At 40.9% G+C, this 24,478-nt stretch overlaps 1 protein-coding gene across 1 annotated transcript in view; it reads right to left on the reverse strand.

Moving 5' to 3' along the window:
• The window catches only part of ITGA8 (integrin subunit alpha 8), a 713,969-nt gene that overhangs the window by 163,525 nt on the left and 525,966 nt on the right, over positions 1 to 24,478 (reverse strand). Inside the window, exons 18-21 of the mRNA XM_078663606.1 lie at positions 18,260 to 18,397; positions 17,832 to 17,899; positions 16,399 to 16,546; positions 129 to 221 (exon numbers count right to left, since the gene is read on the reverse strand). Of these exons, the coding sequence (XP_078519732.1) occupies positions 129 to 221; positions 16,399 to 16,546; positions 17,832 to 17,899; positions 18,260 to 18,397 (447 nt within the window). The remainder of the gene's footprint in view (positions 1 to 128; positions 222 to 16,398; positions 16,547 to 17,831; positions 17,900 to 18,259; positions 18,398 to 24,478) is intronic.

A 24,478-nucleotide genomic window follows, 5' to 3' on the forward strand; every position in this document is an offset into this window, starting at 1 on the left:
TCCTGTACACAGAGACCTTGCTTTACTGTAGTCAAACGGATATATGCTGTGAATCGGCCAGTTCTCCATTAGCTGCCCTTAAAATTCAATTAGATAAAAATCAGCAAGTCCTCCTGGGCCTCTCTTACATTAGTTCCAGCCACCATGGGGTTTCCAAGGTCGCAAACCACCATCCGAGTTATGTTTTCCATCTTGTATTCACAGCTCAATTTACGCAATGCCTGCAACAAAAGAAAACTGACATGGGGTTCAAAGGTCACGGTAAACCACAGCCTGTCGGCAAAACGATGCTCTCTTGACAGTAAACTTCTTTGATTTTAAACACGTGTGGGCGCGTGAGTGCACTGCACAGGGCTCGCTACGCACTGCACACGTGACCATCAACCACCTCATGGAGGCAAGGGGGTGCCCACCAAAGGACAACGAGCCTGCTGTTATTGTTATTTTATTTCAAGTATTTAATCTGCATACATAGCATATACTAATGTGGCAATAATACTAGAAATTAAAATACTGATTAAATAAAGGATAACGAAAGATAGATATGCACCTTAGGGCATTTCATTGTGCTCCAAATAACGTGTATATGATCAACCTCACACATTTTAGCTATCACTAGATTTTGACTGTTGAATAAGATATGTATGTATCATCATTAGTTTACATACCACAATCTATGGGCTTGGTTCACAAAGATAATGTACATTTTTTAGTAAATGTACACTTTTGAGTAATTTCCTTCTTTTCTGTATTCACAAACTGCACTTTTGTAGTGACTTACACTTTTGTAGTAAGTCCAGCACTACACATAGCCACCCACTGACACTGTAACACCCGCCCATAGAAAAAAAGGAGGTAGTGACTTACTACAAACGTGTAAGTTACCATAAAAGAGCTGTTTGTGAATGCCGACAAGTAGTAAACACATTCAAACGTGTATGTTACTACAAAAATGCAGTTTGTGAATCAGGCCCTATGCAGTCATGGCTTTGCTTTTTGTGTTTCAAACACCACACTGGGTGGGTTCTAGGGTTATAAACCACCTTATCATGTGGTTTTCCCTTAACCCACCTTAAGAGCTCCTCTGAGCTCATGGGCCTGTTCACCAGGCTCCATTATGTCCAGATAGAAACACATCCTGATACTACTGACGTTGCGTTTCTTAGCTGGACCAGTTTAGGTGAAATGGAGGCTTAAAAAAGTAATTGCGCCAAATGGAAAGATATTAAAATATTGCAAGGGGACTCCTGCCACAGAGACCTTGATTATTGTTATTCCTTGACGAATATTACTGAGTTATTTGAAAGCAGAAAATGGGTAAGTCATACTGCATAATACATTACTGCAAAAACTTGAAGTAATAATAAAGCACATATGCTGAAGGTACATTTGCTTCACAGGAGTATTTTAGCAAGACAACTGAAAAGCACCACCACAACCTCGCTAGGCTAAAATCAAATAAAGAGAAAAATGCTTGCATGTATCAAAGAAAGGAAGACAAGAAATGGCAGGGTTTTTTTTTCTGTAAGAGAGAGACTGGATAGTTTTGTGTAATATATGGAGCAAGTGCCATTAACCTCCAAGCATTTCTTAATTCCATAGATAAAACATTTCGACATTTCTTTAATGATACTGCTGTCCCTTTCACATACGTCAATTGTTTTTTACATTCAGTGTTTTGGACAAGTATGGTTTTGTTCTTCTCCCACAAGAGCAAAATAATCCTGTCTCGGTTTTTGTTTTCTTTGATGCCCTGCTGTGGGCCTGGAGACATCTTGCTTTGGAAAGCTGCGGGCATCAATGTTAAACGTATTTTGATTTGGTGTGCTTTTATGTTTGGCTGACTTCTTTTTGGTTGCATGCCTTTTGATGGTTTTGGCAGCATTTGTATTGTTATTGGTTGCATTTAGTTTGTGTTGTGGGGGTAGGGAACGAGCAGAAAGCAGATGGAATAGGAGGCCAGAACAGGCTAATGCACAGGCGGTGGTTTGCTGAGTATTACAATGGGAACACCAAACTTCCAAGCTAGCCATTAATAATGCCAATCACAGCAACGTGGCAAATCACAGCTCACAGTAGCTACCTGAGATATGAGATACGGATTTCAGATACATTAAAATAGCTGAGAACACATTTAACTGTGCCTATGGCAAAGAAGGAACCTTTGCTATGCATTTTGCATTTTATAACTGCAACATGCAGCTGGTACTTCTCATACCCAGGGCCGGACTGGTAACCCAAAGAAGCCCTGGCAATTGTGTCGTACCAGCCCCCTGGGGGACTGAGGAGTAAGTGCGCAAGTGTGCACTGCTGCTTTTGTTACGGGGGCCGATATTGCAACACCGCTGCAAAACCGACCCCCAGTAACAAAAGCAGCCCTCACTGTTAAAAAAACCCCCCACCCTTTCATCCTCCAGAGGAAATGCTATTTGATGGACAAGGAGGGTAAACTAAATAAATAATTCATTTTCCCTCGTCATCGTCCGTTGAAATCGACCTACCACACACGGACATCCCGCCGCACCGCCGCTCTTACCTGCACGGACCACAGCTACTGCTAGCATTAGCAACTAACGCAATTACAACTATATATGAACCGTCAAATGTGTAAAATAAAAAATATAATTCAGACACAGCAAATCACAGTATTTAAAAATCCTTCCAACATGAGCTTTCCAAATACAGTGAGTCTTCTGTCAGATTGACATATCTGTGAAGTTGTAGGGTCCAAATACCCATTTTGGGGCAAGCTTTCAAGCTTCAGAAAGGGGCCCCTGCTTCTGGGCAGAGCTAGTTTTGCCCTGCCGCCAGCATGCACTGCGGGTATTGTAGGCTACGTGCAAAGTTTGAAAGACCACTTTTCCGATGCTGCCTTCATCTATTGAATTGCTCCCACAGACCGCTGAATAGCAGCCGTGCATAGCAGGTGTGTTAGCAGCATGCAGAAGGCACACAAAAGGGAAGCCTGTCTGTATTCATCTGTGCCAGGATCGTACAGCTGTTGGGCCATGCGAACCACTACTCTATCAATGTATCTTGTCCATTAACTAAAATCCCATAATCCAGACCAATCCTGCTCCTTCTCAGCTCTTTGGCTGGAGTTTGCCTCTCTAATTGTTTTTGATTCCCACATAAGAATGCAACTCAATTTCACACCTACTGATACCTGGTCCCCAACATTGTCCTTGCTAATCTTACTTGATTAAAGCCACAACACATTGACCACTAATCTGGAAGGGAGAAGGTAGTGTTAAAGGGAGGTAAGGGTAATTTTAGGAATGGGTAGATGTAAAGAGAGGTAAGAGGAATTCTGGGGCCTCTACCTGGCCTCTGTGTATCTGACCACATGTTCACATCTTGTCAAGACACGAATTATCTTAAAAACCTCTAGACATCGAGCAATGCCTTCAAAAAGTCCTATGCATCTTTGTAGCAAACTTTGCTTTTACACTCCTACAAGCAGAATTGCTCTGCTGCCCATGCCTTATTGCTCGTCCCATGCCTCAGATGACTCACAAAGGCAGATGTTTTGTTCATCATCTTGCTGCTGTTCAAGTTCCAATAAACAACCCTCTTTTCATTAACCACTCGCATTTTTGCAGGGCACTTAAACTACATGTTTGCCCTTTAAGTGCCCAAACATTCTACTTCTTAGTTACAGTTCATTATAGTGTTTTTGAGAACTTAAGGTCTGTCAGATGCCTTCTGTTGGATAGTTATTACAATTTCACACAGCAGAGGCAGTGTGTCAGAACATTGTTAGCAGAGATATTGTCTGACAGAAATACTGGGTCCTAAATATCCTTTAAAAAAATATCGACCCATTGGATGTAGGTTTTTTATTAACCCAATTCAGGTAATATTTTTGTATTCCACATTTAGAGCACAATATTTCTGCCAGACAGTATTATGGGTATGATATTCTGGTCCCATACACACAGCAGATCCAAAATCAGTTCTAGACGTTTTCAGCTATTTAGAATGGTGTGTTCATCGCTAGTAGAGTAGCTAAGCATCCCTGGCGATGAACTCAAATTCGGAAACATGGCTATGGTCTGTCTGAGTGACAACTTCTTGAAATATTCAACAGCACTAACAAGAACCACAGACCAACCTGGTATAGATTTCCTATTTTTGGAGAAACATTTCGTGTAATACCCAAGATGTTTCTCTGAATAGATCACAATTCATGTTTCATCTCTTCTACATGGGGGCAATAGTGCAAATAGGTTTCTTTTTTGAAGCTATGCTTGTTACAACTTGTTAGATGTGTCAGGTAATATAATTTGCCCTTAGGGCTGTCAGAAGCTCCCAACAAAAGGGTCACATCCTTCTAATATTCCTCAAAACTCTCCTGTTGACAAAAAATTGTGAACATACCAATTAAAAGCACCTGTTATTATTACAATCAAAACCATTAATGCATTAAAAAAGTACACCCAAACAACACAGCTTTATAGAAAACAGCAAAGATACCTCACACTGAGGGGGCAGGTCCAGGACACAGCAGTTTACAAAATAAAAGGAAGAATATTGGACCTGGTCCTCTCTGCAGGGCCGTCCCAAACCTTTTACCTTCACCCCTCCTGTTTTGATTATTTTATTTTTTTGTTGGCTTTAGGTGTTCTTTACAATGGCTAACCTGTGTTACAACGTTTGTGCTATCTCCCTTACACATGTTAAAATTAGCTTACACCCATTTGGCACTTTTCATTTACTTATAGTGCCCTACTAAAGCAGTACTCCAGGTACCCAGGGTCTGTAAATGAACTGCTACTGGTGGACCTGCGGCTCTTTATTGTGTCACCCACTTATGTAGCCCTCTTAAAACATGTTCCAGGCGGCCTGCCATTGCAGCCTGTGTGTGCATTGTTAAATTGCCATTTTGACCTGGTAAAATTAACATTTTGGCAGGCCTAACCTTCTTTTTTAATACATATAAGTCATCTATAGGGCAGGTCATAAACAGCCCAGAGGGCAGGTTGCAGTACATTTAAAAGGTTGGACTTGCACTCTTACATTTACATGTACTGGTAGGAAAAAACTCCCAAATTCATTTTTCACTGTTGTGAGGCCCACCTCTCCCATAGGATAACATTGGGTTACCTTATTACATGTAATAAGCTATAACATTTGTTTGGGAGTGAGTAGTTAGTTCATGTTTAGTGTCTGAGGAATTGTAATGTAAAACGTTTTTAACGGCAAAGTTGGATTTTAATTTACATTGTTCTTGTTCTAACCAGTTGGTGTCTGCAGCCTGTTTCGTGGGTCATATGACTAGCTGTAGTTGGCAGTTGGTCTTTCTGTATTCCTCCCAGGCAGTACCATAATAGAGGGCCTGGGTGTTGGAGGATGGACTATCCTGACTTGATGAGGGGGCAGAACTGTAACCTGTCACTCTTGCACTTCAAAGACACTACCTCAGCTCACACACAAATAACTTCACACTAGTCTATTGTGACTTTAGACAGACTGGGACCAGGGTAGTGAGGAAGGAAATTCCAAACAACTCTTTGGGGGGAGTTGGGGCTATGGGGGTTCCAGATGAATCTCCCATTTCAAAACTAGCACCAGGTATAAAAGGAGGACCCTTAGACCCACGCTCCTTATCTCTTCTGGACCTGTGGGAAACTCAGAAGAAGTATTGTTCTGTGGCCCTTCTTCTGGAAGGACTGCCATGCTGCCCTGCTGTCCTGCTGCCCTGCTGCATGACGAAGAAAGATTAGACATGCTCCTCGAAACCAGGACCACCAGATTGACTCCAACATAGCAAACTGGCCTTCTGCTGTGAGATACATGGACATACATGGACATATCAAGCTCAAGAGACTTGTAATGCATCTGTCCAGCTGCCCAGACTCAGCTGGACCTGCCTGTGCCCTGCTGCTGGCCTCTGCTGGAGCGAGTCCTAATTCTCAAAAGGTGCCCCCAGGTCCAGGACCCTTGGCTGGCATCAGTGTACTCCCCTGCCCCAACTGTGTGTTCCCTCAGAACCGACGCATCATGACGCAACTCGACGCAGTGCAAAGCAAGACCCAACATGCAGCACCTCAAAGCCCTTGCAGCTCATCAGAACCAACACAGTGCAACGCAACTCAAAACAGGACTTCGCATTGCAGTCCTCACAGCTCCTCATCAGAACCGATGCAGCGTGGCACAACAAAATACAGGATCTTGCAATTACAGCCTTGCATTGGATCCGACGGAGTGCGAAGAAACACTCCACATCAAGGACATAAGATACAACCCTCAGTAGCACTAACCACACTCCATTGTAATCAGCATGAACTTGTGATTTTACCCTGGTCCGGCATGACCAGAAAACCCCAGTTGGTGCTTTTAGGAACTATATTTACTTTAAAACCTTATAATTGCATATCTCCCATTCTATTGATTGGATCTTTGTCATTTTGAGGTTAAATATTTTTTTACATTTTACTCTATTTCACTAAATTGGTGCGGGATTTTAATTGTGTTGTCTTTTCACGTTATTACTGTTTGTGTTCTGCATAACTACTTTAAACATTGCCTTTAAGTTAAGCCTGACTGCTTTTGTATCAAACTGCCTGAGGGCTAAGCACAGACTAATTTAGGGACTGTTTGTGGTTCACCCTGACAAGGACTGTGGCTGTTGTTTGAGTAGGGCTCACATCCCCCATTAAGAAACAACCCAATCCCTCACAAAGAAATATAGGATAAATTAAAAACAGAAAAAGAAAATCATTTTGGTACACCTTCTTTCAGTTCTCAAATAAAATTCAACTGGATGGGGACTGCAATGGTGTATCAGAGCTTCATGCAAAATTAAAGTAGGCAAACAACTCAAACAGAAACAAAATACCAATGGAAATACTTTGAAAAGTCATTGAATATAACAGATGAATTCAATTCAAACAAATGATCTTTTTTTGTTCAGCAAATTCTTTGGCAGAGGTTTGAAAACTGGAGCTTGAGGACCAGACTCTTACCTACCCAGAACACACTGCTTCCAGATCCAACCAAGTTCAGAATCCTCCCATAGTTGACTTAATAGAAGAGAGCAAGAGTTTGCCTTTTCTTTGGGTTGCTATTCAAAGACATTTTTGGGGAAATTCTGTCTGTTTACCAGAGCGTGCATAAAGATGAGACTGTCTTTTCTAATGTGACTGCAAGACCTGTTCTAGCTCAGCAAGAAAGGTGTATGTGACCATAAAAAAATGTGTTTTTGACAGTGAAAAGTAGTTATATTTATTTATCTATTGATTTATGATTTAGATGGTGGTCAGCAAGAAATAAATACCATCACAGGCAATCATCCTGAAACACCACTGTTATTCTGAGGTAAAGGAGCAACCTAAGGACATTTACATCAATGCCTTTCATCAATAGTAAAGAAACGTGAGCATGCATCAATTGATGATGCACAAGAAGAATACAACATTGCAGCCTTTTCACCCAGCAAACTTGTCTCATTTCAGTTGTTTTTGCCATTTCACAGAGCAGCCATGGTCAGACCAGGATCTGGCATTGCTTCTTACAATGGCTTCAAAAGTGCATTGAACGAGCCCAGCAAATTTCCTTACTCAACTGAAAAACTGCCTTCATCATCTATTTTGTACACCATCCCCACAGAGGATAGCCAAAATAGTTTCTGCTTTATCCATTGCCATCAAAGACACTGATGGAGCGTAAAAGCTGATCATTCTTTACATGACACGCAACCCGAATTTGACAATGAAAACGCTAATGTGCACTTTGAAAACGTATAGAAAACAACTCTGACATTAAGAAAAGTTGAAAAACCAGCACCGTAAAAGTGTGCTTGAATAAGTAAAAATAGCAGGATTAATAAAATAATGAATTTAACTTGTTTATTCATTGATTACCTTATAAGTCGTTATGAAAATTTATGATGAAACTTAGCATTTCCATTGACTTTATTGTAATGTGCATTAGCACTATAGAAAGTGGTGCAAAAGATTCTGCAATATGCTATTTGAATGAAACTTACAGTATAAGTGCCTAACATTATTAGGATCTTATAATCCTAGAAACAATTTTATTTTAGAGATTTTTAGGAATAGTTTGCACGTAGGTACTTTTTAAAATCGTGGTAGTAGGCCATAATTAGAGTTGAACATTTCTGTGTAAAAATCACTGATATTTCAATTATTTTCATATAGGATATATTTTATTTATTTCATTATGCTTGAACTTAATTATGAGTTTATTTTATTAAATAAGAGATGCTGACTTGCCGGAAAGTCCAGGGTATGCTTTTCTCTGCTCCAGTTACATGAAAAGGCCATCAGTGTCAGTTCGCTACACCCTGGCAAGCTGACAGTAGTCACACTCAATTAAGGATGGTGCACATGGTGTGCCCAACCCCCCAAGCTACAAAGCCTCACTCTGTTTTGCATTCCAAGATACATTGGCCCTCAACATACAGGCATGCATATTTGTCATGTCCACTTTGGCAAAAGACAATTAGTGAAAAACACCTGAGGGGTGTTCCTTTTTAACTCCAGGCAGGACAGTATGCTCACATAATGCAAGGACCATTTCATCCCAATAGGCAAGCTTTGTTATTTATTAGGAAAGGGTAATCAGAGCTTCTTGTCTACATGGTGCAGAAACACCTTAGGAAATAAGAACTGAGACAAAGAAGAGAGACAACAGGGGAAGGATAAGGTTAGTGGTAAGCAATAGCGGCCCGTGGTGGGAGTGCTGCCAGGCGCTAACGTGCGGTTGGGAGGGGCATGATTGGGGGTAGTAAACTATGGATTACGGCCGATTAGAGGTAAGTAAACATATGAATAAATAAAACGAATTTTGTTGCGCGTGCTGCAATGCATTTGGTGATGCAGCGCATGCAACAAAATGTGTTTTATTTATTTATGTTTACTTATCTCGAATCGGCAGTAATCCATAGTTTACTACCCCTCACCCTGCCCCTCCCCTGCCCCACGTCAGCGCCCGGCAGCCCTCCCACAAAGGGCCGCTACTGGTGGTAAGTAATTAGTGCCTTAATTCCCATAGTTAAGATGTTCTACATTTGGTTGCTCCTCCATTTAGAAGAGGAGCCTATCTGATACTCCAGGAAAGAAAAAGAATGAAGGTGCAAGAGAATGGCATGTCCTCCTCTCTACTCAGGTCTCTGTGTGCCTTCTTTAAGGAAACCATTAAAGCACAAGATGGAGTTGCCTATTAACAAATACTTTTGTGCAGTGATTGATGATGGGCTATAATATACTTAACTCAGGATTTAGTCCCAGCCACACAACTGGTCCTTTCTTACATAAACCTCTTTTGAAAAACTATAAGGGGCAAACATTTACAGCACAAAACAAATTAATGAAATTACCTTTTTGCATTTTAAACCTTGTTATAGGATTTAGATGCACTTATGTGATCTAAAAATCTATAGATCCAACTGGAGGACGAGTTCCACATTTCCGCTTTCGCTTTTGAATCACCCCTTCAAGTATATATGTTTGTTTTTATTATTGGGACACATTTATTTTCACTCTCATGGTATGTACATATGTATATACTGAGGCAGTAAAATAAACATGAGCCAATAATACAAGTTATCTAGAGCAGCTGTATTAATAATTGCTCATTCACACATTACTTCAATGCAAAAGACAAATTTGAATTTCTCATCAAAGTAGAGCAAAATTGAAATTAGAAAAACAACGTTTACTGCCTCACAGATTGCATGTAATAATTATGATACAGTAAACTACTCTCCTAATAGTCACTAAGCGTCTTCAAAGTGAGTTTATCTTAGTGCACACACCCAACCCCTTGAATCATAGTTTTGATTAAATACATTTTGTTAAAATAAATACACATGTATAAAAGCCATTATAAAAATAAAATAAAAGCCATTATATAGACCATATATGCATATGTACTTCAGCTCTAGTGAGTCATGACCCACCCATGCTCAACAATGGTAATACATCGAATATTATACTCTAAGACTGAATGCTTTTTAAATGTCAACAGAACATTGAGATGGCGATATACGACCATATCATACATAGTCCTCGTTTGTATTTTTATATTGCATGTTTATTTTATACCTCACATAGGGTCTTACTTCCAGAAAAATCTAAATCGTGAAACGAATGTGCGCCTGTAAGTAAAGTACTCACTGTGAACAGTTCCTGCTGGTAAAACAGGCTTAACAAGTGCAACTAAAATCTGTCCCATACATTTCCTTTCTGAAATGAAGAATAATGATTTGGTTCAAATGTAATATCTACATTCTGAGGAAAACCTCATGGCTCATAGATTTTTTACACCCAGGCCAGTTGCTCGCAGTGTGAAGGAGATGAAAGAGCCGGAAACATGTGCAGGGGAGGCATAAATCACCAAGGCAAATGTGGCCGTCAATTCAAACACAATTAAATGATGAAGGCTATCAGGTTACAGTGTTTGCTTCTGAAACGTACACTAAAATAGGAAGTGAAGTTCGAAAGCGCTTCGCCCTGCAAGGAAGATTTAGGGAATTCCTAAATTGCTATATTGGTTTTTTGTCACATGTTAAGCCATGTATTTTGCTTTTTTCCTTAATTTCTTCCTTTCCTTCCTTCATTTCCTTACCCCTGCATTCCTTTAGTTTATTCATCGCTACCTAAATGTAATGACGTTTTAATATTATGGAGTTCATTGAATATATACAAACTACAGTGTTTCTGTCAGTGTTTGCCAGTGTTGAATGACAGCTAAAAGTCATTATAAGCGTGAGGACATTATCCCCAAAGTTGATTGCTGAATGATACTCGTCCTCAATCACTTCAGTAATAAGTAATAGATATGAAAAAAGGGAAGGAGTTCCATAGCATGCTATGCCAACTTAATATGTGACAAGAGTGGAGTGTTAGCAGCAGTAGCGCCTCCTGGAGGGAGTGCTGCGGGGTGGTGGGGCGGGGCAGGGTGTGGGGGGTAGTGAACTCCAGCATACGGCCAATTGGAGTTCGGTAAAGAAATGAATGAATAAAACAAATTAAATTGTGAGCGCTGCAATGCCAAATGCCACCCTTACCATCCCCCGCCACACCTCTCTCCAGGAGCCGGTACTGGTTAGCAGCCTCCAGAGAGCGGCAATTAAGAAACAAAGTCTGTTAGTAAACCCTTAAATGTTCTTTTCCACTTCACAATTCCACAATGCACAAAATGTAAGTTGTGGTGATATTCTAGGATATTCACTTTACAAATCATCGCTCTGAAAGAATGGTCAAGTCCTTGTTTTCTAGATGATTATTCCAATTCTACATCCCAGTTTAACCAGGACAGTAGGATCTTCCTCTGAGATTCTTTGGAGAGATGCCAGTGCTGCCTTTCAGCCTTCTTCATCCCCTCATGCACTCACAAAAACATTGAGACATTTAATGACAATTCTAACTGAAGAAAGGTATTTATGTGTTTCTGTGCCTGGCTGACTGGTTTGTCTCTGCCTCTGATTTTTGAAAGGTAGAGACGAATATTCAGTGCGTCGTCATTCCTGGGCGAAATCTCCTTTTACACCAATTCAGACTCATCAATTAATTGGTGTAAAAATCTGCTTGACAATGGACATGCTATTCTTGCCATTGGACCTTAGTAGTTCACTACAATTTAATGTATTTTCTCCCTCGTTCATAAACATACAGCAATGGTTTAAGGCAGAGAGTCAGCACAGCACCAGTAATTGTGGGGCCTACTTCATTTGAAGACCATTCAGTGACATATCCTGTCCCACTTTGATCATGACAAGGGAGGTTATGAGGCTTTGGTGTGCATCTCCTATAGAAACCAGGATCTCTCTAGCATCATGACTAGAAGCCCAACACCTGCAGAAAGGAAGTGGTTGATTTCCTCTAAGCTCCGCTAATGATGGATGGCATATACATGGAGAATGTGGTCCATACGAGAGCCTAGACCATCCTTAGGCGGATGCGAGGTGAATATATATACAGCGGGCCCTACCAGCTGTACTCAGGCAATTCAGGGATCAGACGTGTTAGTGAGATGTGCCTATCTTGTGACCATCTTACCTACATATAAAGTGGTTTAGCAGGTTTCCAAGACTTAGGACCTGATTTAGAGTTTGGCCAACAGGTTACTCCATCACAAACATGATGGATATCCCATTTGCTGTACAGCAAGTCCATTATATCCTATGGCCAAACTCTAAATCAGGACTTGGACATATAGCACAGGATCTGTCTTTGTAGGCAGACACCAACCTCTTTCCCCTTGCATCAGAATATCATCTTAAGAAGGAAATTGTGCATAGTAAGGGATTGGCTGCAGGGCCCGGCTTCTGGACAAATCCTGCACCTAAACCTCAGTGGATGCCAATCCTCCCCATGGACACTCATCATTTAATTTTAACTTTTTTTAAAAAACAATTGTGGTGCCATGAAATTTCATCACAATGGTACCACTGTACCATGCATGATTCCTCAGTGAAGCTTGCACTGTACCATGGATTAATGGGAGTGAAGCTTGAGTGCTGGCTCCCATAGGATACCACAGTATATCATGGGAGGGCCACACTGGGTCCTGTGGGAGTACTGCGATACCCACAGTAAAATGATTTTGGCCAATTAGAGTTTTCCTCTCTGGCCCATCACTAGTTCAAGGGAGTTGATGTTGCTACCCATTCTCCTTTAAATATTTTTACATTTTCAGGACTCAGGAACTGAGTACAAAAGTCCTGCAATGGCAGCCGCAAAAATGGTATTTGGGCTGCAGACATACTACTATATACTAGCATATATATGTCCATATTAACTGAAAAAAATACTAAGGTTAAAGTGAGGTTATAGTCAGTGATGATATCTCACTTTACATTAAAGCAGTGCAGTGCGAAGGCAAGAAGTAAGCACAACTCATACGTGCACTGTACCAGTGCCCTTGTGTGATTTTTAGCACTACTCACATGGCTCTTATCAGACTGGAGCAAATCCTACATTTCTAGGGTTGGTCTGACCACCATTGCTACAAGGCGTAAGGCATTTTTTATAAAGTGGATCAATGCTCCCTTAGTTGTACTGAATGGAGACTCTATCATCTGTGAACAACAGCAGGAGTAATTCCTTTGCATTTTGTGATGGATCAACCAGCTACTTAGAGCCAAGCAGTCCATTCCTTACAAGGTATAGACAAATATGCTTATAAGTAATTAATACAACATTCAGCGCCAGCCATGCTTCTAAAAAGAGATGATATTTGCCAGTGTTTCACCTCCTTCTTTGTTCCATTAATTTCTTATTTCTTTCCTTTACCAAGGCATGCTTTCTCTATGCCTTGAAGAGTATTCAGAGAAATTAAATCTCCAGGTAATTTCAAGATGTACACTAATCGAATTATAATACATGGGATTCTGTAATCCCTTTATAAATGCATGTCTCTAATTTCTTTATAATTGGTGACTAGTGACACACTCAGTGGTCGATTATAAAGAAAAGATGCAAGAACTTAACAATCCTAAATTATTACATTTGAGTTTTGAAGTTACAATGTCTGCTGCAGAGCATAACTAAAGCAGCTGTTTAAAGCAACAAAAACAGAACATTGTTTTTCTTTCTTCTGCTCTATTTCCATAGCTTACAATGATAAGCAGAGAGAATATATTTATTTCTTACTCTTCTTAGATAGATAAAAGCTAGAATCTTTCTGCATGCTTCTACACAATCCGGGCTAGTGCAGCTTTTTTTTTTTTTTTAAAGACTTGGATTGAATTGTTTCTAATATCTGTTTGCAACAAAAATCTCATAGGTTTTTGATGTGTTTAATTTTGCACTAGATATTTAATTTATATTGTTGATGTTTGCAGATATGCTCACACTTTCATACCAAAGAGGTAAGGGTACGCACCAAGGTTGCAAGTGGTTTATGGGACAGGTATTATGACTATGTATTATATGGGATACAATCCTTCTGGTGTACAGGATAAAGATATTTTAAGTCACCTTGAGGTTTTTTAACCTTACAAAGGAACTTGGCCTTCTGCCTTGTTCCTCTATATGGTTATGGAACTTCGAGGTGACTTGCAGTATCCTCATAGTATACCGCAGGGGGTTCTTTATTCCTTATATCTTATCTGTACTCTTCTTGGCATTATGAAATGTGTGGACTGTAACTGTCTTAAGAAAATTCCCATGGGTGCCCATCAGTAAGACACTTTTTATGTACAAAAGAAACTATCCTAATGTGGCCTTCATTTTGTAACTTGTTGTGATGAATTTGATTCATGTCTCCACATGTTACCAGTCAAGCATGCTAAAGGATTTATAGATCAATATGTTTTGCATCTCACCCAGATGAAAAATCGGTGCTAAATCACCATGGAAAGTTGATTGATTGCATCATGCCTTACAGAAAAAAACACTGACAACTGCCAGGAAACATTTGTTTGTACAAAGACAATACACTCATATGAACACAAAGAATTAACATATCTTGAAAGGTATACGTGTTTCACAAAACAACATTAATTATTGTTTGTGTGCATTAAGATCACTTACTCTGAGAGGAGCACTGCTTCTAAGGAGCACTCCCCGACCACCTAACTCATTAGAGGCCAATTAAAAAAGGGTAAGTAACGGTGCATAACAAGATTTTCTTTAAAAGGACATTTAGTAGCTCACACAGAAACCAAAGAATGGATCAGAAAGGCCTGGCTGCCTTCTGATTGGCTAGCTCACAGGATATGCAATTCACTTAGTATAATTGACTTCCAGAGAGTGTCAGTTACTAATTGGATGCTTACTGATGTGTGATTCCCTAAATGCAGGATATATTGGAGGGGGAGGTCAATAATCAGCCAGCCAGGTCGCTCTGGAGGTCATCAAGTATTTCCTAAAGCAACATTGTTTCAGAATTACAAAACGTATAGCTATAATCAGTGTATGCTCATTGCGGTGGTGGGAACTCATTTACCTTGTACCCTGCTGTCAGCAGAAAATGGCAATCAGAGGCAGGGAGGTGGGTGTTAGCAGAGAATGTTTGTAAGTGCGACTTGTTAGATAGTTTACCAAGACTGTGCTTTCAAGCAATGACTGGAGAGGCGAAAGTATCATGAGTTCTGAGTAACATAGGAGTAGAATGGCAACAGCAGTCCTAAGAGAGAGATTTAAGAATACTCCATGTTATACTACTGTACACAAGCAGGTGTGAGACTCCAAAATGCATGAATTGTCATTGTTGAAGAATGTTATACACGCCCAATAAAGCTGAGTTCCAGATACCATAAAGAGGTTTTCTAATAGCAACTCCTTAAGTCTTGGAAAAGCTAGCCATGCAGATCAGCACTCTGACATTTCATTTTGCATATGAACTATGGCCCCTCTTTTTACTTAACACTTGTCAGTGCCTCTAGTCAGGCTACATAAAGCACAAGAAAGAGAGAAGACAAGCATACACAAAATAGTCACAGAAATCCATCTTGGATTCCAGAGGGGCACTTTAAAGTCTAGTGGTTGCCTGCCACTTGAGGCCCCTTTATGGGAAAGCAGCCTATTCTAAAGGGTAAACAAACAGCATCGAATTCTATAGGTGCCCTTCCTTCCCTCTCATTTGATTTTATTATATTATCTACTGTCTCTCCTGTCAAGTTTCTCAGATGATGAGCTACTCCATTCCAGGTTTTCCCTTTTGTTTTCTGGGTCTTTGTTATTCCATCATTAAACTAGGACTACAAGTCCCAGAATTCAACGGAACAATGCCATAGCTTAAATTAAACATTGGCAGAAAAAAGAATGATTATATTTTGTACACGAAAATCAATTTCATATAAACTACTTGCTTTTTAAAACGAAATTCTCACCACAAATTTGGGCACTAGCATATAGGAAATGAAAAGACTAAACAGAGTAAACCGTTATTGTGTTTTTTAGGCTAAAAGCAAAACATAGCAGTATATAAATCACTCTAAGCAACGAAACTTTGCAAGCAGAGTCCTATATCTCTACCAGTGAACAAAAAAAGAACAGTGAAACGTTTATTATAGGGATTACATTTCTTTTCTGCTGTTAAGAAAAAAAAGCTTCGAAACAGGGTGGGTGGGGGGGAGAGGGGAGTGGGTGCAAGATCTGATGAAGCCTACATTTGTTATTCATTTCCAAACGCTTTTTCAAACATCTTTGATGAATGTCTATGGCATTTTCTAATTTCACACTTTGTAGCACGTAATGATAATTCCAACTGATACAAAGCTTTGAGGATTAACTCCCTGACTTCTGCTGCTGGTTTTGTAGCATGTGACAGTTTTGCACAAAGCCACATATATATTCACATTTTGTCATCTTAGTCTTCCTGGAAAATGTTTTGTTCCCTTAGAAAGATGTACCATGTATCCTGTAAGTGTATACACTACAACACGGGAATATAATTTGTCCTGGCTTTTGCGGTAGCCCTTACCTCGACATTTCGCACAACCCCCACGTAATCTGCTTCCTGGGGTATGATGACGTGAAGTTCGGCTTCATAGGCCCCTTCTCCTTCATTTCGCGCGTTTACCGTAAGCACAATATGATTTTCATCACCAATGAGGAGTTGATGTTTATCCCTGGAAAGAAAGGTCCAGAAGGGTGAGCTGGATGGATGAATGGATGGGTGAAGTAATGGCAGTCGAAAAGCTTTGCTCTTTCTCTGCCTTGACACAGACACCACAGTCTCTCGCTCTACTTGACACTTTCGTGATCATTCATTTGAATGCACACAATGTGAAGGCTAGACTGAAACAGCTCTAGCGCTTAAATATTATGGGCCTGGTTCACAAAGGTAAACTTACAAGTTTGTGTAAGTTTACTATTGTTTGCTATTCACAAAGCGATTTACCAGTAACATCTTTACCAGTGCGGAGTCTCTGCACACAGAAACATAGGTCTTTTTATGTGCAGAGACTCTGCACTCGTAAAGATACTATTCGTAAATATCTTTGTGAATAGCAAACAATCGTAAGATTACATTTTCATGTAAGTTTACTTGTATGAATCAGGCCTTATTTTTTTCAGTTCTTTTTAAAATATACGTGTGCGGTTAATACAGCTACTTGACATGAAGTCATTAGGTCAGTTCCCCTGGATAATACTTCTTGCACCCTCTGTTAGACCTAGGACAGGTATTCATCATGCTTAGAATAGCCCACTCTGTTAGTGCTAGGACAGGAGCTAGAAATGGATGGTTTGCTAACACTTGCCCCTTCTGTGAGGTCCACAGCTGCTGCTTCTTGTGTGGGGTAATTTTTAGACAAATTTAAATCGTGTTCCAACATGTGAATGATGGATAACACGTAAGTGAGTGAATTGGGGCATTTAAAGGAGGATGCAGAGTGCCACTTGGAGGATGGTGGGATTTGGTGAAAAGCAGACCCTGCACTCTGTCAACCCGGCAGCTTTTGGGACCTGCGTGCTACACTGGAATAGCAGCATTCATTCTCACTTCTTTTAGCTGCAAGATACACTGCCATTTTTAAGTACAGCTCAAATGTTGAGGCACTACCAGTTTTCTTTGACTTGCAACTTAGTTGATTGGTTCATGAAATGTAATTAGCAAGCACAGGTTATTATACCCTTCTCTCTACTCCGCTTATGTAGCGTAAAAAGGCCTCACATCCACCAGTGTATATTATTGGTATGTGGAGACAATTGTCCAATCAGAATGTTGCCTTCTCACTCACGTGACCTCTTTATAGAGCACCTCTTAGTTTCAGAGGATTATCCAACACATAGTTTATATCAAAAAGAGATGTGCACACTGCAGGTATTGTTGTTCCATATTATTCTTTTCACCCCAAAATGTGTAACTAACTAGATTTTAAGTAGTGTAAAATAATATTTCTTTCGACTTACAGTTTAGCTGAAAGTTGTAGGTCTGGAATACACATATTATCCTCTCCACAATCCACTAGAATGTGAGCCTGCATTGTTCAAAACAAAATGCAAAATCATTACAAACTCTCTTTATATGAAACATGAATCGTATCTTTATCAAATGGGAGAAAGACCACAAATTAAAAAAATATATACTTCGCACTTATCTCACAGCGCATAATGACTACCACACGCATAAACATCAAAGGGAAACCACAAACTGTTGGAAGGGTTCCAGAGTGCATTGTTTTTGATCACTTCACACTCTGAATTATTTAACCTCTGGTGCAATTGATTCAAGCAAGGCAAGTATTTGTTGCTCAATACCAGTGTCATGGACTAACAGTCCCAAGGTCTGTGGGTCTAAAGGACCACTATTTAAGACCCGTGTGGGCTAGTCGTTTTACCTGCTGTCGAAGAAGAGGGTCCCTGTAATGGTTTAGAATTGGTTTCAAAGCCAGGCTGCGCACGGGTGCAGATTCATCCAGACTGTAGTTGAAGCTCACACTGATTGGAGTTAATTTATCTCGGAATTCGGTTTCATCCTGTGGAAAGAGACCAGAACATGTCAGCAAGTTTCACATTGCTGGAACAGCAATCCCTTAAGCAGTATGTATCACATTTTCCAGAAGGGACAATGTGAGAAAATGCAAATCATCTGTTGCTAATAAATCTGTATCAAGTATTAAGTATTTCTTAAATAGAGATTTTGTGGATCTCGTGGCAGGCACTGAGGTTTACATCCACCACGGCCATAAGTAAGAGAGCCAGTTGCATTCTGCAAAGTATTTAATCGTTTACCTCCACTCTCAATAAAGGGAATTTTGAAAAAAAGACCAATGCTTGGGGAATAATTTACAAGAAAAACAAAGACTTTACATTTGAATATATGGATCTAGAATGATTACAGCTATATACAACAGAATCTTGGATATATAAAAGAAACAAACATATAAAATGTTGCCCTCCTGCTAAATAGTATTTCTGATTTGTATTGAGTTTTGTGGGCGTTCGAAACTTTAGGAGTTGCACAATAATTATGAAAAATTTGGGATATTGACCAGTGCAGTTTAAAGGATCACAACTGCAATTTGTTTTGAAAGGGCATTTATTACATTTAGACAAAACTTAGTACCAGAGAAAATCGATTAGGGCAAAAGGATTTTTTGCAATATGTAATGTGTTGGTTGGGCAGTAAAATGACTTATTTTACTTAATAGGAATCTTCATTACCTTGATTAGGGCCCCTTTGTCCCTGTCATAATGTCATGAGAACAGTCCTGCCCTCGAAAGGCACCTCCCACGCATAGTCCTTTTTTTGTGTCCCTAAAATATACAAAAGCTCCGTCCTCCTCCACCTCCTCCTGTAAGTTCACAAGCGAAGAAAGCACACCTCAAGGGAGGGAAGGGAGGGTCGATGATGGGTACGAGGAGCACCTAATCGGGGAAATGTAGATTACCGATAAGTAAAAGAAGTCATTACCACACTTGTACAGTCCTCCTCGTATCAGTCATAACGTCATGAGGAAATCACGACTTTATTTATAATAGAAATATACGTTACTGCAGAGCAGTGGACAAACCCCGATGACCAAAATTACTAGGCATAGAATCCTCAACACGGAAACGATAATGCTTTACGAAAGAATCAAAAGAGAACCAGGTAGCTGCAGGAGACTGACCTAGTGGACATGCGCTTCACAGAAGAAGGGGGAACCAAATCAAGAAAAGAGTACACCTGATAGATAGCCTGCTCCACCCAGCGCTTCAAGCTGGAAGAGGTAACCTAATCGCCTGTAGGAGACCCCGCAAAGGAGACAAGAATAGCAAAAATCCTTAGTATGCTGTAAGTAACACAACAAACTGTGCCTAACATCAGGGAAGAAGGGACTCTATCAGAAACCCCCTCCTCAATGACATGTAAAATCAGCTCTTGCTGCAAATGAAACTTGGAGCTGACCTTTGGAAGAAACCCCAGGTCAGGGCGAAGGACCACTCAGTCAGGAAAAATTTTGAGGTAAGGTAAAGCGATGACCAGAGCTCCAAGCCTCCCTAGTCGCCTAGCAGGGGCAATTACCAACACAAAAAATTATTTTGCAGATAACCATAGCATAGGACAATTAATCAATAGTTCAAAAGGGGCCAGCTGTAACCCATGAAGAACCATGGGTAAATCCCATACTGGAGAAATGGAATGCAGAGGAGGCTGTTTCAGCCTAAAACTCCGAAAAACAGCTGGGTGACCAAAGGAAACAAGTCATCAAAATCACCAGAATGACCCTAAAAAGCTAGAATACCTGACCACTGAGTGGCTAATGTAGAAGGAGCTAAATTCTCAAGGAACCCGTCCCAGAGAAAATCAAGACTACGAGAAGGGTCACCTGACACAGGATCATAATCATGAACAGAAGCCCAATTCTGTAAAGAACTCTAATTGTTACAGTAACAATAAATGGTAGACTGCTTCCTAGAGAACTGAATTTCAACCACCGCCCCACTAGAAGACAACAGAAGCTCTAAGAATTGCAGTTGAAGAACTAAGCAGTCAACTGCAGATTGCAGAGCTGACTGAGCGACAGACGGGGAGACTGCAGAGGACATGGGTCCAAAGGAAGCTTACAAAACTGAGTCCCTGACAATTCCCAGATCAATCGAAACCAGGGGCGACATGGCCTAAAAAGGGCAATCAGAATAACCAAAACCCTCTCTTCCTGAAGTGTCTGCAGCACCCTCGGGAGAAGGGGAATCAGTGGAAAAGCGGAAAGCCTATAATTCGGCCAAAGAAACAACAAGTATCCACGACCCAAGCTCCCTGGCTGGACTGATCCAAGCAAAACAGGGGAAGCAATGCATTGGAGCAGTATGTGAACAGATCGGACCATGAGGAACCCCAGATCAGACATATCTGATTACACAGAGTCATTGACAAATGGAAGGAGATCAATGAAAACATATTGTGGCTCAGACGATGAGCATGGAAGTTGATTTCCGTCTGAATGTACACTGTAGTCAAGGACAATAGATGGGAATCTGCCCAGGCAAAGATCGAAGATGCCAGGGAATTCAACTGAATCGACCTGGTTCCCCCTGCCGATTGAGGTAGCAACGTGCCACCAGATTGTCCGAGCAAAACCCTAGACAATAGTTGTAAAGGAGGGGCTGAAAGAATTGGATTGGCTGCCACACTACAGCCAATTCTCTCCAATTGGAAGACTGACAACTGTCTGCCTTGGACCAAGGACCCTGAGCTTTCCTCTTCCCCAGCGTTTCACCCCAGTCCCACAGACTGGCATCCGTCATTAGAAACAGAGAAGGGGGAAGCTGAAATGGAACCCCTCGAGTCAAGTTCACAGAAGTCAGCCACCATTTCAGGGCCTTCACCATCCCGAGAGAGAAGGTACTAGAAAGTCATACTAGGTTGATTCTGGGATCCAATGGGCCAACAAATGATTCACAATGGGTTTTAAATGAATCCGAGCCTAAGGAACCACTGCTGTGGTCGCCACTATCAGCCCCTGAACCTGAAGCCAAAGACAAGCCGGATTAGATGGCGAGGACACCAAAGTCCGAACAGTGGATTGCAGAACACAAATCTTTTCCCCAGGAAGAAATTCCTTGACCTGCTGCGTATCTAGCAGGGCAGCAATAAACAGTCCCTGTTTAGAAGTCATATGGTGGGACTTTCCGAAAGTTGATCTTGGAACCCAGAGGCTGGAGATTAGACAATCCTCGATATAAGGGAATAAAGAATATCCCTCAAGCTGCAGGGCAGCCAATACCTTGTTGAAGGTTTAAGGTGCTCTCAACTGACCAAATGGCAATGCCTGAAATTGGACGTGCTTCCCCTGCACCGAGAACTAGAGAATCTGTTGATTGAGGGGATGGATGGGAACATGGAAATATGCATCCCCCAAGTTAAGTGACGCCTTGGAAATCTCCTTGGTGAATAAGAGGAATAATTCCTTGCAGAGAAATAATTTGTAATGAGTCCAATTGAACACACTGAATTTGAGGTCCAGAACAGGTCAGAATGAGCCGTCCCCATTTTGGACAAAAAACAGAATGGAATAGAGTCCGAGACCCACCTGGCCCAGAGGAACCCCAACCACTGCCTTTTTCAGGACCAATCTTTCCACACCATGCAGAAGAGCAGCCCTTTTCACTGGATTTCCTGATAGCAGGGAACATCAGAGGAGGTGGATAAACTTGAAAAGAAATACAGTACCCCTTCAATACAATGGACAGAACCTATTGGTCTGGTACAAACTGCCTCCATTGCTCAAGAAACAGAGTCAAACAAGCCTGCTCTGCCATATAGTCACTATCCACTAAGGGGAAGAAAGCTGGGCCATGGGCTGATGAGCTGACTGGATGGCCGGGACTTTGAACTACCAAACGCAGACCTCCGACCTTGACCTAATACCCAGTCTTGAAAGATACAGTTGGAATCCTGCCCCTAAAAAGACTGCTTATGAAAAAAAGATTTATTTACAGAATTGAGTCTGGAAGGCTGAAGAATGTTCTTCTCAGCAACAGAATGCTGCACCATATCATTCAGTTCCTTGTCAAAGAGTTTACTATCCAGGAAAGACAATTTCTGAACAACCCCTTTCTGAGTAGCCTCCAATTTCCAAGGCTTGAGCCACATAGCCCAACGGTGTGCCATTGCAGCCCCAGGAGAAGAAGCTGAAGCTCATAAATTATCAAAGGAGACAAAATCTGTGACAACCTCCATGTGGGCCAAAATAGGTGTGGGATCCTTGTTAGCCTGAATGACATCATATTGTTTCTAAAACTCCTTCAGCATGACTGCTGAAGCATAAGCAGCATAAATACTATCCCAATGTCCAAAGTTCTCTGCTGCATCAGAATGCTTCAAGGCACCTTTCACCTTCTGCTCCACTGGGCCTAACAGAACAGCCTCTTCTGAAGTCAAGGAGGAACCAGAGGCCATGGGCGTAAAGAAAGGACTATACATGATAGGAGCCTGTCAAGGGCGAGACCACCCTCGTGATGTTATGACTGTGACGAGGAGGACCGTGTGAGAGGGTAATGGACTTTCACCAGGCAGGGGAGTCTTCATTTTGAAGGTGGCTGTAAGAAGCTGGCAAATCAGAGAACATCTGTAGTCTAGTTCACAGAGATAATCCAGATTCTATGTTTACAGCTTTGATCTCTTTTAATGGTTTGATTGGAGTGACAATGCAATCCTCTAAGAAAGTGCATGAAGGTGTTGTGCTGTCAAACCAAGCATTACATTGTTACAGTAGGAAATAAATAACTTCAATACCCACATCAACTTTATAGACTAGAATAAAAGTTAACACAGAAAATGAAGAAAAAACAAAACAGTCTTCAAGGGCTATGGAACAAAGGATACCACAAACAAATGTCCATGGCGAAAGGATGATATATTTCATACTAACAAAAAAGAATTTCGGGCCCTACTGAACCAGAGGGTGTATGATGCGATCTTCCCATTGGTGGATTCCACCTTAGAAAATGGTTTGCTGATTATGCGATACACGTCCTGCTGCCTTCAGCGAGATATTGGTTATTGTACTCTTGAATTGTCATTGACTATTGTTGTAGTATACCGTACAGCACTTGTAAATCGTGGATTTCTATACATAATTGTACTACTGGTTCTACTCATTGTTTGTTACTGCTGAAACAACCAATAAAAACCTATTGAAATAAAAAAAAAAAGAAAATGGTTTGGAGACTAAATGTGGAAAGGACGCCAATTGTGACTCCCCTTCCATTTGAGTTGATGGAGGTCAAGTTCCTCAAATGCAGTGGTCTTTAAAATGGCCGTTGCCCATAGAAGCTCAGTTGAGGCGGTAGACTGTTTACAACTCAGGAACATGTTCTTTCCAGCAGAAATCCGAGGGATGCTGTTGACAGCTTCTTGGGTTTTTTTCTCCACAGATGAAGCCAGAATCTTTTCAGCTGTTCAACTGTTCAAGCCTTGAACTATCATAAAAGTGGTTGCCCAGGACGATTGTAGGCAAAATCTATGTGTGCCATTAGACTAAAGTAATCTACTATTTCTTAAACATTTCCCACATCTAACACTTTAACTTTTGCAGTTCCGTAAATGTGACACCCATTGGGACAAATAATAACTTGTGGAAGACAGGTCTCCCCCAAAACTGTACTCAATAATAGAATCCAAGGACTGCCACCGGAAAATGCAAAATGCATTTTTCATGTGCTATCGAAAACAGTAGGCAAACTGTCTTGAAGAACACTCCATACATGTGCTGACGTTAGTCATCAAGTTTCCAGAGCTTCAAGAAATCTTCTGAAGAATGCTCTGGTAATGCTATTAACTTGAGGAAATTACTGTTGCTGCCTTCCTTAAAAGAGACCTGTCCTACATAAGATGAGTTAATCTAAACTACAGGTTCAAGTTGTCTCTGGTTCTCAACTATCCCAGGTAATTGGATTCCTATTCAGCAGCCTCTTCTGTAATCACTTGATAATCTTTAATCTGGAACCTCCAGAATCAAATTGTCCCCAGGCGGAATCCATAGCACCTTCACTACTCATACTTCCCTTTGCCCAGCAAGGCATTTGATCTATCAACCATTCAGAGCTCCCTGAAGGCACATTAATATTAG

Source organism: Lissotriton helveticus, chromosome 10, assembly GCF_964261635.1.
Source record: "Lissotriton helveticus chromosome 10, aLisHel1.1, whole genome shotgun sequence".
NCBI classification, from domain to species: domain Eukaryota; kingdom Metazoa; phylum Chordata; class Amphibia; order Caudata; family Salamandridae; genus Lissotriton; species Lissotriton helveticus.